Here is a 16257-nt window from a genome sequence, read left to right as displayed (position 1 = left end):
AGCACATCCTGTTGTTTTAGTCGAGTCTTCCTGCATAAAGGTTCCTACATGTGATCAGTGTTCACTGAGACACACACAGAGCTCGCAGTGGACTAAAGGACCATGTCTCCTCACGTGTCCTCACCTCGATTAAGGCCAACATGGAGCCCCTCTTTTTGGGGTAAGTACTGCCAATGCACCGCCTCCAGGTTTCTGATCTTTTTATATAACCAGATACAAATTCTCTGAACTTGAGCTATGGATAGAGTATATACTGTAAATCTAGAGACATTAATAATGCACTCTCAGAAATAAAGGTACCAAACTAATGTTTAGTAGACCAATAACAATAAAACATTAACACCTCCTCTTAAATGTATTCATTTATCGAGATTCATCTGAAATGTCAGTGTTGTGATTGCATAATCACACCTAAAATAGTTCTTTTATAAAGAATTGTGGTTACAGCGTCATATTTTTTGTGTGTTAATAAAGAATTACATTATTAGCACGCTTTGTCAGTAGCTAAATCTATGGACCTGAGGTTATCGCTCTATATTTCCCCCTAGTGGAATAACAGAGATTAGCACATTTTTTTCAAATCTTTCAATTCACTTATGGGTCACAAGACAATTTTAATTTAGAACACAGATCCTAAGTTCATTTAGTCCGCCAGATTACAAACTTTAGAGGGCTGGATCTGGCTCGGAGCCGTATTTTTCAATTAAAGGTAAATTCCCATGGTAAAACATACATACTAAAGGTACAAAAGCTGTCTCATTGATAGTACCTTTGGAACCTTTACGTTTGGTACCTTTATTTCTGACAGTGTGGGCATGGGGGACATTTTTCCTTTGGTCTACTTGCCTATTTCCTTTGCTTGCTGGTGCTAAAGACCAGGGCCTCTGAAGTAACTCCTAAGATGTTGTGCTATTATTCCGATATATAACTCATGCAAGTTGTTCAGCATACAGATGATCAGGCACATGTAGTTTTTTTTATTCTTCATATCCAGATCTTGCATACATTTCAAATTAGAGAAACTCTAAAGTAGACAGACCAGGAAATGCGCCAGTAGAACAGGACAAAGAGAGGATGCACTCTTGCCATCACCAGTTATCTCTCTTCTCCTCTCTTCCTCTGTGTGATGATTATGAGGGAGAAATATGTGTGTAAACTTCCAAGAAGTCCTTAAAAAGACATCAGGATGAGAAATCCATTTTGTTGGTCCACCTCTACTTCGAGAGCAGAAGTTTACGTCGCCCGTGATTCTTTGAATGTAAAAAAAAAAGGTACAAGATCTGATGGCATCCAAAAGGACATCAAATAAAACATGTTATATATGTCCTTTAGTTTTCCAATGTTAGAGTTGTTTGTGGAGTTGCAAAATCTAGAATCATTAAGGGTTCTTTGCTTGTCCCTCTGAGGAAATCTGAAAGGTTCTATGGTATCAGAATGGGTAGAACTTTTGAAGAACCAGTTGAAGGGATCTTTTTTGTTGCATTATTGCATTATCACTTGATTGAGTGCGTATGTTGATGTGTGTTTTTAACCCCGTGTTTCCTCCCTCTCAGTCGCCTGCATGGTTTTGATGTTTGGTCGGCTGCAGGCACTCATTCCGAGTGAAGCCACTCCTCCAAAACGATCAGATGAACAGCGCGGTGAGATTTTTTTTAGCTAGTCCATTAACTTTAGCACATTGTGAATTGAACCACTGCTTGAAGTCTATTTGATGTAAATGATACCAGAAGTGAGAAGTTAAACAGCACAATTAATATGTTACTGTACTTGAGTACCATTTTCAAATATCTTTTTTCCCCATGGAATAGTTTTCACACTCAGAAATGTTTTAAACAGACTCTAAAACGAGTTTTAAAAACATCTTGAGATAGCATTTTTTGCTTTTTTTTAAGTTTTTAACAAATCTAAACTGTAACAGATTTGACAATGAGTACAGAAGACCAGAGATCACTCTTACTTTCTAATGGTTCACAAAACCAAGGCTAGCAAGTTCAGACATTAAAATTCACCTACATAAAGTCGTCACAAACGTGTCTTTCATGTCCCATGTCCTTTCCCCTTCAGTGAATTCAATGTGAAATCAATGGGAAATATTCCCAGTGAGTATTTCAAGTGGGAGAGAATAATTTGCAATCATTCTGACAACTGCTTTGGCTGAAATAACAAGAAAGTGCAGTTTTCCGGTTTCTCCTGTTTCAACATATCAAGAGGTCAAAAATCGTAGTTGTTGGTCCCTCTGAATTTGCAGCTGTTTGTACATGTATGAGCAAGCACAATGTACTACACCAGAAAAGGGATATAGTAACAACAAGAACAGCCATAAGCTCTTGTTGCTCAAGAATTCTTAAAATCTTAAGAAGTTTATTTTTTTTCTTAAAAAAACAACACAATATCTATCACTACAAATAGCTGTCTTTGTTTGTAGTTTGTATCATGACAGCTAGCTTCTAGTATGCAAGCTAGTGTTTTTTATTGTCAAAGTTATTAGCTGTTGTTTGCTAGCTTGATTTCTTGGTTACTTGGCAAAAGGCGACTAATTTGCAAACAACAACCAAAATCAGTGTGTGGTTTAATACGCATACGTTTAATCTCTCATTTCTGATTTTTTTTGCTTGTACGTTTACTTTCATACTTACTGTATGTCAATGTACTAACAAATATTTATACATGGAAACTTTTTTTAACTTGAGTAAGAAATGTTGGACTGCTATCACCTCAGCACAACACATAAACCATGATTCTTTCTTTATCTCTCTTTGTGTGTGTGTGTGTGTGTGTACTTCAGGTCTTGGCAACACCCCCCTCTTCCCAGGAGTCCCGACCACACCGTTAACCACAACAAGTGAGAGACCCTGTAACACACAGCTGTCAAAACACACCGCTCTAGCCCGATATGACATCAAGGGCTTTGGCTCATGATTAGCCCATCACGTCTGACTGAGTCATGCCACATTTCTGGGGCCGGTTTTAGTGCTTTTAAAATGTTTCCCAGGCCATCTCACACAAGTTCTTTGTTGCAATGCCTACAAAATTAACAAAAGATACAGATATATCATATAAAAGAATAAATATTGATATAAAAACCGGGAATATAAACCTGACTGGAGGCTTGTGATGGCGCTAACAAGAAACTTACACAGCTGACTGGTCCCAGGGGTCTGCAGACGCCCTACACAGCAATTAATATCTTACACTTCATGCTGGTTTAGAGTTCAAACGTCAGGATGTTTGTGCAACTTAGACATGCTATGGTGTGATCGGATAAGGATATGAATTAAGTTGGGATTTTTCTACACAGGAAGGGTTATTTCTACTTGATGTAAATCAGTAATATAGTTCTTGTAACAGTTAACTAGTAACATAGCAACTAAATAATATCAGCTGTGGGTTACAATTTGCTTTAATAGATTACAAGATGTGTTCAAATAGCTACTCATTTACCCAGAGATTGTTGCTTCAGTGATAAAAACCAGATTTCTTCTTTGAGAAGAAACCCCTAAGCTAAAACACACTACACATTACTGCCTCCCCATGCTTCAGGAGTTTATGTAAACATGAGTTATGGGCGTGAACAGCTCAATACATTCGTAAACAGGTTACCAGAGGAAAGCAATAAGCCTCGTTTCAGGTACTGGATAGTGTCGATCTTCACCAAGTTTCGTTTAAATTGACCGCATAAACTTGCGAACTCTGGAAGCGAGAGTCAATAGAAAGCAAGCAGGAAGAGTGTAGTCTTTTCTTTCAGGAAAACAATTGAGGAAATGCTAATTGTTTAATGTAGCACCAGAGACTGTATAAATAGAGACAGTCCACTGATTAAAATATGAATAGGTTAACACATGATGCTCAACATACTGTAAGTCCCGCCTCTACAATAAAAATAGCCAATCACGTGTTAGATTCTTAGAGATGCAATGCATAGCTATTGGTTAGCATGCTAGCTAAAACACTGAGCAAAAAAATATAAATACCAGAACGAGCAGAAGCTCCAAATAAGTCACTCTTGCCAGGTACAACCAAGTTTGAAATACAACAAGACCGAGAAATGCACATTTTCTGTTAGTCTCTAGTCAGCTATTAGGAGTTCTCTATCCTAACAACTTTACAACTGGGTAAAGATACAAATTCCACAATGAGCATAAATCACATGACTATCATTAAGTAGCTTTTGGCCAATTAGTGAACAAATAAAGAATCTATCACTCCTGAATTCATTTTTCTCTCATAGTATCATATTGACTCTGACTTCCGTTTGGTTTGTGTATTCTCTCACGCTCTTACTCTTTCTCTCTCCTGACTGACTGTCTGTCATCATGAAGTTGGACTTCTTTCATGCCTAAAATTGGTGTGATGATGCTTGACATATCCGAACTGGCGTATGACACGTGTTGACGTATTGACTGGAGTATGACGTGCATATGATGTGTGGCGTATGAACTTTCCTGCCAATTCTGACCCGAGGCGTTGCAATCTTTAAAAGAAAGAGTATTTGATAATAATTAAAAGTTCCTTAGCTCTACAACATGGTTTAGTAAAGTTTCCAAGAAAGTCTAGCTTGGTTTAGCTACCAAAGCACAGACTGATCTCGCCAAACTGGTAGACCATCTTTCCCGGCTTCCTAATTACTGACTAACTTGATCAATAAATGACAAATTGTGCTTTTTTTAAAACAATCTGTCTACCATGTGGCATAAGTAGCTCTAATTCAGAAACTGTTTTCGCTCTAGCAGCGCCTTCCAGCTGCCAAAGAAGGTCCACCAGTTTGACCAGCTGTGTTTTGGCAGCTGGTCAGACCAAAGCTGTGTGATTTTTAGCCTGATTTTCTGTTGTAATAAAAATTGTACATCATAAAAGTCTTAGAATGCATAATCTGACCCACACCAATTTAGTGAAAATTTTGACAAAAATCTCTAGAAAAAAAAAAAAACACTGGTCTAAAATCCACCAATAGGGTGACTGTGTAGGGTGGCGCCAAACTCAGAGGACAACTACAAATATGTGAACGTAAATGAAACATGGTAAAGGATAGAAGAAATATCCTTATACTTCAAGCTTGCTTTGAAGAATGTTTGTGTTTGTGTGAACCCGTTTTCTGCACATAATTCACACTGATTTATGATGTAATTTTCATTAATCGCAGGTCTACCATTAGAGGATCTTCATCATACAATCTGACATGGAGAACACTTTGTCACACACTCTGTTATAGAATTTTGCCAAGATTTTATTGGGATCATGTTCCCCACTGTGACGAGCGATAATCGAAAAAGGGTTTCTAAGTTGACAAGAATCCAAAGTACACTTGAACAGCCATCTTTTTTCTCAGGAGTGTAGTGAACCGTGGGTTATCCTAAGCTGGCACCCTGTGTCGGATTGACATGTATTTAGAGCAGTTGGAGATTTGGGATGGGATCTTTGTTTAAAAAACAGCTGGCTTAAAGAGAACAGAACAGCTGGTGGACTTTTGGTCAGGATTCCCGGACCTCAGCTCGCTTAATATGAGCCGTTTTATTCGTTTATCCGTTTCATCACGGTCCTAAATGTTTACTCGTGTTTCCTACTCGGCAACAGATGCAAACTGAAATAAATCAGAGGCGCAGTGAAGCAGCAGCGAGCGCCCTGTGAGAAAATACAGCAGAGGGTTGAGATGGGGGGCTAAAGGAGTTTCAGATGTGTGTGTGTGTGTGTGTGTGTGAGAGAGAGAGAGAGAGAGAGAGAGTGAGAGAGAGAGAGAGACAGAAAGACATAAAGAGAGACAGATTGGGTGAGAGTGATAGACACATGAGAGAGAGAAAGACAGAGTCGGGGAGAGAGAGACACAAACAGAGGGACACAGAGAGGCAGGATGTAAGAGAGAGACAGAAGAAGGAAGAGAGACAGAGAGTGAGGCAAAGAGAGAGAGAGAGAGAGAGAGAGAGAGAGACAGACAGAGAAAGAGGTGGTGTGTGTGTGTGTGTGTGTGTGTGTGTGGGAAAGAGAGAGAGAGACGCAGGAGGACAGACAGAAAGAGAGGGAGATGGACAGGCACATGAGAGAGAGAGAAAGACAGGGTCAGGAAGAGAGACAGAGTGAGGCAGAGAGAGAGAGAGAGAGAGAGAGAGAGAGAGACAGAGACAGTCAAAGAGAGGGACAGAAAAGAAATGAAATAGAGAGAGACAGAGAAAGAGTGAGAATCAGAGAAAGAGAGAGAGGAAGAGAGAGAGAGAGAGAGACAGACAGAAAGTTAACAAAGACTGTGGGTGTGTCCTATAACGGGGCTCCCTTTGAAACATCTGGTTTATAACCGTGTCGACATCTCTCTCTCTCTCTCTCTCTCTCTCTCTCGACCTGGGGTTACACACCGGCCGTATCCCTATTGGATATACAGCGCACTATGTAGCGTGTGGAAGCGTTTTGTTGTTGTCTCTCACACAGTGCGCGCGTGCAGGGAGCAGGGCGCGGTTAGGGACTGAGCGCTTCCACCCTGCCCGCGTTTCCTCTTCCTGCCCCGCGCGCACTCTTCACTCAGTCACGGTCCGCGCGCTCAGCGGCGCCTCGCGCTCTCTGCTATGAGGGGACCGCTCGTGTTCTTTGGGCTGTTATTCTGCGTTTCTTCCGGTAAGTTCCCACTCAGGGCTTCCGCACTGTTTATTTAGCACCTTAACTGTCTGACAACTAACTGCAGTCGGCTGTTTAACTGCAGAGAAACTCTCAATGACCGACACTTAATTATCGCGATAATTCATAAGCAATGATGTAATAATGTAAGTTTACAGTAAGTTTACTATAATCTAAGTGTGTGTGTGTGTGTGTGTGTGTGTGCATATATATATATATATATATATATATATATATATATATACACACACACACACACACACTATGTATGTATATATGTATACTATATATATGTGGGTGTGTATATATATATATATATATATATATATATATATATATATATATATATATATATATATACACACTATGTACTATATATATATATATATAATTATCAATATGATTAACACAATTTTCATAGTTATTCAAGCATATTAGAGACGGCACGATACCAGTTTTTCTATTCCGATACCGATACTGAAATCTTGAGTAGCCGATATCAGCCGATATATGTTTAAAAAAAAAATACTACTAAGATTTAAAATGGTTTTATAGCTAGAAAAAAACACAACTTGCACAAAACGGCAGCTTTTTTAATTTCAGTTAAAATCCAGTTTATTCAGTTCACAAACAAATCGCCTACATTGCAAATATAATCCTTAATGTATAAAGTATATAAATATCATAAAATCAATCCTAACAATAAATATAAACACGTCTCTTTATATGTAAACATTTCTGGCTCCAGATCCAATTTCATTATTTTCTATTTGTTACAGGATCAGATCGAATTCATTTTTTTTCTCAGATATCCGATCCACCGTTATTTGCTGATATTGACCCGATGGTGGTCCTGGGTATTGGATCGTTTCCATCTCTATAACATAATTATTACAATTTTTTCATTTATCTGTATCAATACAGATTAGATAAAAATTTAATTATTAGGAATAGTCAAATTAACTGGGTCTTTAAAATATAAAAGCAATAAAACTGGATTGCAAAAATAAACCAGTTTGATCCAAAACTATTCTAATGAATGAATGAATCAAACAAGACATGTTTTATTCCTTTTATACCACAGCAATATAACGGCACTGATTGCAATTTTTTTAAAATTAAAGAACGACTTCATACTTTTTGTCCATTTATAGTTACTTTCAAATGTTTAATGTGGAATATCACTTATGTTATAGAAGCTGTAAACAGTCCTTCTGTCACCAAGGCAGTTTTTTTTTCCTCTCTTTTTTTGGAATTTTGAACTGTAGAGTCTGTGGTCTGTTGTTTTGCCATCTAGAAGCTCTTAATGATCGATAGCACATGCATAATGGAAAACGCTTAAGTATCATGATAATTAATAATCAATAACGCAAGCTTAGTCATTTATAATGAGGTAACAGTTTTGGTAAAAGCCTGTACGATGACAGTCTTATAACGACAATAATAATTGTTCAGGTTGTTTAGCAACTCCAGTTTTATTGTACTTGTTCATTTGATCTTTATTAATCTTTAAATAAAAAATAAGCTTGCTTCTTATAAGACACATTAAAGGTGCAATAGCCGATTTTTTTTATTCCTTTCTCGTATAATAACCTGGATGATATAAAGAATGTGATTAAAAACTAACAAACAATGTATTAAGCTCCTTAAGGTGCTGAGAAAAACCAGTTTGGAAAACTGACGTCAGGTCTGGAATGCTTGTTTGTGTTTGAACGGGCCTCCTGTCAATCATAGTATAGACACTCTACAGGCCACTGTAGATCCTGGGGGCGGAGCTTTGTGAACATGTGCGGGAATGGGAGAGTGAAAAATCATTAAAATATCAAACCCACCTAACCATTAGACAACTAAGCTTGGAAAAAAAGACTAATTTTACCGAATGTACCTTTAACTGGATTTTTAAATGGTATATATAAACACAATTAGACTGGGTTGCATGAATAAACCAGTTTAAATCAGTTTAACTATTAATCCAAAAAGTCTGTTGCTAATCTTAAACCCTGGTTAAACTCAAAACTTAATGATGTGTAAGGTGTGTTTGAGCAGAAAAACACACATCATGGAGTTCCAGGACTGGAATGAAAGACGAAAGTCTCTTGAACTTGGGAAGAAGGTCGCTTTTTTTGTTTTAAAACTACATATAATCGATGCCAGGTTTTCATGCCACTTACTTTAAAAGAGCAGTATTTCCTCAATTTTCCATTTGCTCCAGCTGGACTGAGTCAGCCAAGACATGTTTTTGGTGTCTGAACTTGCTCTTTTTGGGTTTAGCACTGGAGCTATGAGGCTAATCTTCCTAACAAATTAAAAAAAAGCTTACAGCAACCCTTAGCCATTATGACAACTGGAAACTTTCCGCCTAGTACCTTCCTACTTCCTGTATAGGAATGTGCTCTGTTCTCTGTCGCTCAAGCACATTCAGTATTTCAGACTGAAACATTTTCTCAATTTAGGCTAATTTAAACACATACTGCGATTACATGTTGTCCATTTTAGACACAAGTTCAAGTTTCTATGGAGCCCATTCTCACCATCAGCATTACAACATGACAAAATGACCATAAGTCATACAGTTTCAACTACAGCTAACGATATAAACTAATGGCTGTGTCCTGAATTCCATACTAGCACACTAATTAGGATGGTTAAATACTACCTACTCTGTGGTATTTGCACAGTCATCTGTCTTGAAGACTTTTCTGTGTCGGAAACATTAAAGTTACAGCTTTACCTCTCACTGTTACAAAGCCCTGACACTGGAGACTCCTTCCATCAACATTAAACAATTGTCTCTTATAATACAGAAAATGTCAACATGTCAATGGTTATATTCTTTGTTAAATAACCATTTTTTTTTATCCATTTATTATTATTCTTAGATTGTAGACTGTCTGCCATGAAAGTCTCTATGAAAGGGATGTTACTATGGAAACACTACTACTACTACTTAGAACAAGTGCATTAATATATAATAAACATGTGAGTTGCATTACAGTCGAACAGCTGTCAGAGAAGCTGTGTTTGAAACATTAATCAACACCTTCTGACCAATCAGATTTGAGAATTCAACAGCGTTGTGCGATAAAAGAAACATCAGCCGTGCTTTTTTGTTTCGTTGTTCCTCTCAGCTGGAGGTATACGCCACGCTGCTATGGGCTTGAAGTGTTTATTACCTGCCGTTGGTGTTTTCGTTCAAGCTTTTTTTAAGACAGCTTTTTATTTAGCTTTTTAGTGGAAATATATATGATTTGAGGTGGGCAAGATGTCTCTTTTGTCTTTTAGCAGGAAGACAACTGAATTTTGGTCAAATGGGTTATTTGCCCATTTATATATATGTTCTGGAGCTAGCTATATAGTTTGCATGGCTACTTTGCACTAGCCAGGTATAACAAAGGTGAGGTGAAGCATCTTTGGTCATTCAAAGAAATTGTTTTATGAAATTGTATGACAGCCAGAACTTGTACTTTGGGGAAAAAGGACACATATTGTGTGTGGATATAAAAAAAAAGTTCTTAAAAAAGCTTTTAAAAACACCCAGGAGCTTTGTTAGTGCTTCATCAGTGCTTAAACGACGTTATGGAATTTCAGTGCTTGAGGAAGTTTAACTTTCCGAGTGGCAATTACGATTGCAGGCAGTTTGAATAGATTTTTCCCACTCGGATGTCTCGGTCTATAAGCTACGTTTGGGGTAAAGGGAAAATTATGTATTTCATTTTTGGACAAACTGTTGATTAAAGCCGTGGTAGCTTAGTAGTTAGAGAAAACACTGAACTTTGACCTGAATTTGACCTCCTGGTTTAAATATTTGCTCTCACACTCATGATGTCTCTTCTTTTCTAGGTGTCAGCATTGACGAGAAACCACCATGTAAGTTTTCACTGTGTGTTACATCCTGTAGTGTTGGGGTAATTGGAATTGTTGTTTAGTAAGGAGTAAAACACAAGGTGGGGGTTTGATGTTATGGGAAATTAATCAACGACAGGATGATGTTACGAAGCACGACTTGACACGGAGTTACTGTTACCACCCTGAAACTGATTATTTCCCAATAACAGCACATTATAACACAAAGTGTTTTATTCCTCTTATACTACAGTATAATTTATATATAAAGTATAATCGTTTATAGTTATGTTCAATGTTATACGTTTAACGTATAGTTATGTTCACGTTATGACAGATAGAGACAATCGTTCCATCTCCAGCCTCTCTTTTTCCTCTTGAAGTTATTAAGACAAAAAAAATGCAGCTTGTTGTGATACAGAGAAACCATAAAGCGTAATCTTGAAGTTTTGCTTAATTTTGAAAACTTACAAACTTACAGCTGTTACAGCTTTACCTCTGAATGTTCTGAACTAACGTCAGAGCTGCTGTAATAGAAAATTAATCAACACCTTCTGACCAGTCAGACTTGAGAATTCAGTAGCGCTGTGATGTACGTGTACTTGTATGAATGTTGTTTATTTTTTCAGTTAAGTTGTGAAATAATTCTAATTAATTGTGTTTTATTCACTTTGTGTATGGGAATGAAGCAAGCACATGTGAAGTATACTGCTCCATATGTGACGAGACTCCACTGTCAAGGGTTCAGTGCTACTCTGAATTCCTTAAATACTGCAGAACAAATTTTCAGAATGAGATGGGGAATGTCAACGCCACCGACTGGTGCATGTGGGACAAAGTGAAAAGGTTAGTGGTGTTCCTGTGCTTCACGGCATCATGCATTAGAACTGCTGAAGAGAGAGCTGAAATCAGATAGTGATGAAAGACAGATACATGGGATTTTCTGCATGTAGGAAACCCTGGACGGAAAGGCAGAAATTCTAATTTTGTAAAAAATGTATAAAAGATTAAGTCCTTTTTGCTCTCTCGTTCAGGCATAAATCATAACATCTTGTAGCGTTAGCCGTGTCCTTTGAAATTTGTTGTTTTAGATTCCAGCAGTGATGCAAAATTTTGAATACAAAATTGTGTTTTGAATACAATGGCTGAAAAAGGTACAATGTACAACAAGAAAGGTTTTCATTTGGTATTTAACAAAACAATTCTAGTGATGCTCTAAAATTTCGACTACCTGAAATAACTGAAAACAAGTTAGAATCCTGACAAATTCATCCAAAAAAAAAAGTTTTACTCCAAAATTTTATCTACCAAAATGGCTGAAAAAGTAAAAAATTCTGAAAATTTCAACTAGAAAAGTTTTCAGTTGGCATCCTAAAAATTTTAGTGGAGCCATAATTTTGACTACTAAAATGGCTGAAAAATGGAAATGTACACTATCTCGCTTTTTCTCTCTTGCAGTCCCTATAACAATTTCTCCGTGTGTTCGGAGGAGATTGCGGAGTGCCTGACGCTCCCGTGGCCGAACAGGCTGGTCGAGGACATGTTTGTGGAAATCCACTCCTCCTTTTTCCAGGAGTGTCCCACCGAGACCCTTAGGGATCCGCCACCTAACGTCATCTTCGCCCTCGTCATGACCCCTATATGTCTTATCCCGGCCATGGTGGTGCTCGTCGTGCTGAAGACCAAGAACGGAGACAGGAGGTCATAAAGCTTGGCTTCATCCCCTGGATTAGCTCCATCTGCCCTTTTCCTGGAAAAAAACCTGGCACTCATGTCTTTGGCTTTTAGACATGAAGATCTTTTTGTACACTAACTTGACAAAAAACCCAACAGTACAGTAGTCCTGTTTCCATCCACATGCTATGGGAATTCTGAAATAGTGTGAATGGAAATGCCAAACAATGGCCAGGAATCCAAGAGAGTATAACAATTGGTCTCTGGATTCGAAGAAAGGCCTTGTTTTTATTATTTCGATTAGTGTACTACTAGCCAATCACAGGCGTTAGGTTCATATAAACAGAAATCATGCTGACAAGATGGCTGGCTTCACGTACATATTTTGTATGTGTTAACCTTCAGACTCCTAATTTGGTACCTGTTTCACTTATACAGAGGATTTTGGATAATGGGATAGGAATTGCCAGCCACGAAACTGGGATGAAATTGGGTAAGCAAAGGGGTAAGATAAATTCATCAGCTAGCCCACCAGCCAAGTGGAAGCTCCAGTTTGCTGCCCAGACCCATGTTTTCGTTGCCTGAAATCCTAACTAACGAGGCTAAAATGTGTTAGCTAACGTAATGTAATAACATATACCGAGCTAGTTAGCTAGGTAAGTGCATTCACACAGACTACGAGAAACGAACAAGTATATAGCCACAGTCCTGATCAAGTTTCTAATGTAGCACATCACGTTTGCCAAAAAGTCAGCAAGTCATTGGCAAAAATTTCAGCAGTTGTTTTCTCTCCTCACATCGCAAGTTAAATATTATTTGAGTCTGGCTAGCACCTTTATTTTCTCTCAGTATGTTGCAAGGTGAGTTAATGTGCGTATCATGCTAGCAGATGAGTTATAAGACAGCTTTGTGGTGGACTTCACGTTTCTCGGTTTTGTCAGTATTTCCACGTACCTGCATTTCCTGATTCTGAAAAGATCACCTGTTATCCGTGCACGCTAATTAATCCACCTAGTAACAACGTTCCACTAGCATTAGATCGGCCGTTGTGTGTAGTGCAGCAGGCGGCGGGATCTGGAAGCTTGCACTCTAGTTACAGCATCAAGGTGAAGTTTAAATAGCTCCATACCAAAAGAAAACGTTTGTTTTGCAAAAGTCAGTAAGAACTATGGTTTATTTTCTTTCTCTGCTTGTTGAACCTGCTTGCCTGCTAGGCAACTACGAATAAAAAATGATTAGCCGGAACATGAAATCTGCCTTTCGCGGGTGCTCAGGATACTAATTTGTCCACTGCTATATATACAAAAATGTAAATATCTCACAAATCATTGTTTACAATTTGCTGAATTAGAAAACCTGCCATATTGGTAGAGAAATGATGCGATAAACATTTCTCAGTGGAAACACATCATGATTATCACTTTATTTTTCAGACTTTTTTCAGAATTTCGCTCTATGTTTTTGCAAAGCATCTGTATGGAAACAGACCTAGCAATGCAGTGTTTATCATGCATCACTGATATATTAGGCTCTCACAATCACATCTGGATCACATCTTTTTTGTTTGAATTAATTTTTATTTTTTTTAGTCCTAGCAAATCTGATTTAAGTGTTAAACACTCATGCAGATGCTTTTAAAAATGTCTGATTGTCTGCTTTCATGCTTCTAACATCAGTTTATTTTATACATTATTTTATTCGCTTATACTCTCAAATCCTGATGCTGATATTAACGTTATAATGCTGAGTGCTGGTCTCCCTCTTTTATTAACAACTTTATAAGCCACTGAAGCCTTACTCCATGTACTGTAAGACTGTTTTTTTCTTCATAATTAGTATTTTTATATGAATTTGAGTGTCAGTTGAATGACAAAGGCCAATTTGCTGGCTCGGTTATGATTATGATAAAATCTCAATGCGTATTTTTATGATTTTATGACCCAAGTCATAAGCGATGACTATCGGTTTTGTAATAGGACGATTAAAAGAGAATTTCACTCATTTTTTTCTTTCTTTCATGTTTAGCCCAATTGTCTGTCACTGATACAAGAAAAAGTGCTCTGCTGCAGTATAAACCTTTTTAAGAATGCTTCCTGGTTTGGAAAGGAAACAGACCATAGAGCGGAAAGTTTGACTGTCCAATCATATCTAAGAGGACTGGTGATTTTTAGATCACAAAACTTTTTTGTAATATTTGTGTTCTCTTCAGATTCTGGTAGCTGTCAGGAGAAACTCTGATTTTATTGGCTCCCCAGGTTCTGTGAAAAAAAAAGAAGACTTGGACCTCCATCATCTAACCAATCAGGAACATCTAAATTAATCATGTTGCTGATAATTCAGAAACCTCTGCATACTCTAGTATTCTTTACCAAAAATCTTTAAAATCTTGTTAAAGAGCTATAGGACCAAGGGTGTCTGGTATAAATGTGCAAGCAGACATCCATATAGCCTTACTTGCTTAGTAATGGTTTAAAGTAGATTGTTTTTTTTTTACTTTTGTGGAAACAAAAATAATAACAACACCATAAGTAAAAATAAAATACACAGAATGGCATGAAGTAGAGGCTGGGGCTGATTTCTTTCTAGCCCAGATTGTAGATTCATGCAGTCAAGTCAAATGATTGTAATAGTATAATATACTAATTCTAATAAACATGAACGGGGTGGATTACTTTCTTGATCACTGAATTTTCATGCTTGGATTAGATTCTAACTCATTTGTCCTATGATAAGTAAAAAAAATAACAGAGCAATGAAAAAAAAAACTTGGTGCATCCTTTCCATCTTGTTTTAGTGGCAGATGCTAATATTTGACAAATACAAAGAACAAAATGGGTGAAATTCCTTTTAAGGAGCAATTGATCCATATAAACATCTCAATTTATCAATGTATATTTTTTATGACAATGCAGTGTTCTCTCAGTCAGCAGCTTTCTGAATGTTTAAAGGTCTAAAGGTTTAAAGGTTTAGTGCAACCACAAAGTTGCGCATTCAAATCCCACGACTGCCCCTGCTGGGTCATTGAGCCAGACGATTAACCCTCAACTACTCATCCGTGTACTCGGATTATCTCATTTGTAAGCCGCTTTTGGAGATTTCAGACCTCACAGCCGCTTTGGTGCAACATCCACAGTAATTTAGCGCAGTAGAGTTGAAAGGTTAAGGGTCAGAGAGGTGGCGTGGGAACATTCTTAACTAGAAAACCAGCTGGAATGAAGGCTGTCTGCTTACCTGTGTGAATCTATATATATATGAATAAAAAGGTCTTAATTCAAGGTCTGACAGTGGGACTGTAAAAATGAAAAAATGAAAAAAAAAAATTTATGTTTATACTTAAAATTTGTTTTACTGTTTCATGTAATGGGAAATGTTGTCTTTGTATACTTTGCACATTTTTTTAATGACTATGAAAGTGTGTGCTTTCATTGAATCTGTGTTTTTGAGCTGCTCTGTCCTGTGGTATGGCCTCACTAACAATCTGTGAATCATTTTATACTGTTCCTCTGGAAGCACTTAGACATACAATTAAACAGTGTCTTTTAAAATTCGATTATTTTTTCTCCCTTTTACGTGAGTGATTTTTACCCTCTTCAGAACGGTGTCAGAAGATGACCTCAGTGTATCTAAGAGAAACCAGAATGCCAAACATACAGATGGTCATATGTTAGCAATTTTGATTCCTTGTAATTCCTGCTAATTAATGGCCCATGAGATAAACACACAAAACATTAAAGTGTCTACTTCCTTTCTGCTCAAGTGGCATGACCTTGCCAAAAAGATCTAAAGCATCATGGAGAAAAAACCCCACAAACAAACCTGTTTCCTTTCAAATACAGTAAATAACTGACCAAAAATGACCACATTGCAATCAAACCACATTGCAAAGCTACAGATGATTTGCCATAAAGTTACCACAGTGTTGTTGAATTCTTCATTCGGATTGGTCAGAAAGTGACAAATCACACACACACACGCACACACATATATATATAACTTTTGTGGTAAACACTACACATGTGTATAATCACTGATATGGTGAAGTTTTTTTAGAGCTTTGTAACAGTCAGAGGTAAAGCTGTAACCTAAAGTTTTCTGCCATAGGATCTTATTTTGTGCAACCGTAAATGTAACTGCAAATGGATA

General features: G+C 37.4%; 1 protein-coding gene across 1 annotated transcript; it reads left to right on the top strand.

Annotated features, from left to right (window-relative positions):
• ramp2 (receptor (G protein-coupled) activity modifying protein 2) lies at positions 1–15664 on the top strand. The gene is made up of 6 exons (XM_026916535.3): positions 1–160; positions 1554–1640; positions 2786–2842; positions 10438–10464; positions 11130–11286; positions 11899–15664. The coding sequence occupies exons 1-6, from the start codon at positions 103–105 to the stop codon at positions 12146–12148; spliced, it is 636 nt and encodes a 211-aa protein (XP_026772336.1). The 5' UTR covers positions 1–102; the 3' UTR covers positions 12149–15664.
• The last annotated feature ends 593 nt before the right edge of the window (positions 15665–16257 follow it).

The sequence above is a fragment of the Pangasianodon hypophthalmus genome, chromosome 13 (genome assembly GCF_027358585.1).
Source record: "Pangasianodon hypophthalmus isolate fPanHyp1 chromosome 13, fPanHyp1.pri, whole genome shotgun sequence".
NCBI classification, from domain to species: domain Eukaryota; kingdom Metazoa; phylum Chordata; class Actinopteri; order Siluriformes; family Pangasiidae; genus Pangasianodon; species Pangasianodon hypophthalmus.
The sequence above is the reverse complement of the archived record's forward strand: the minus strand, read 5'-3'. Positions and strand labels throughout refer to the sequence as shown.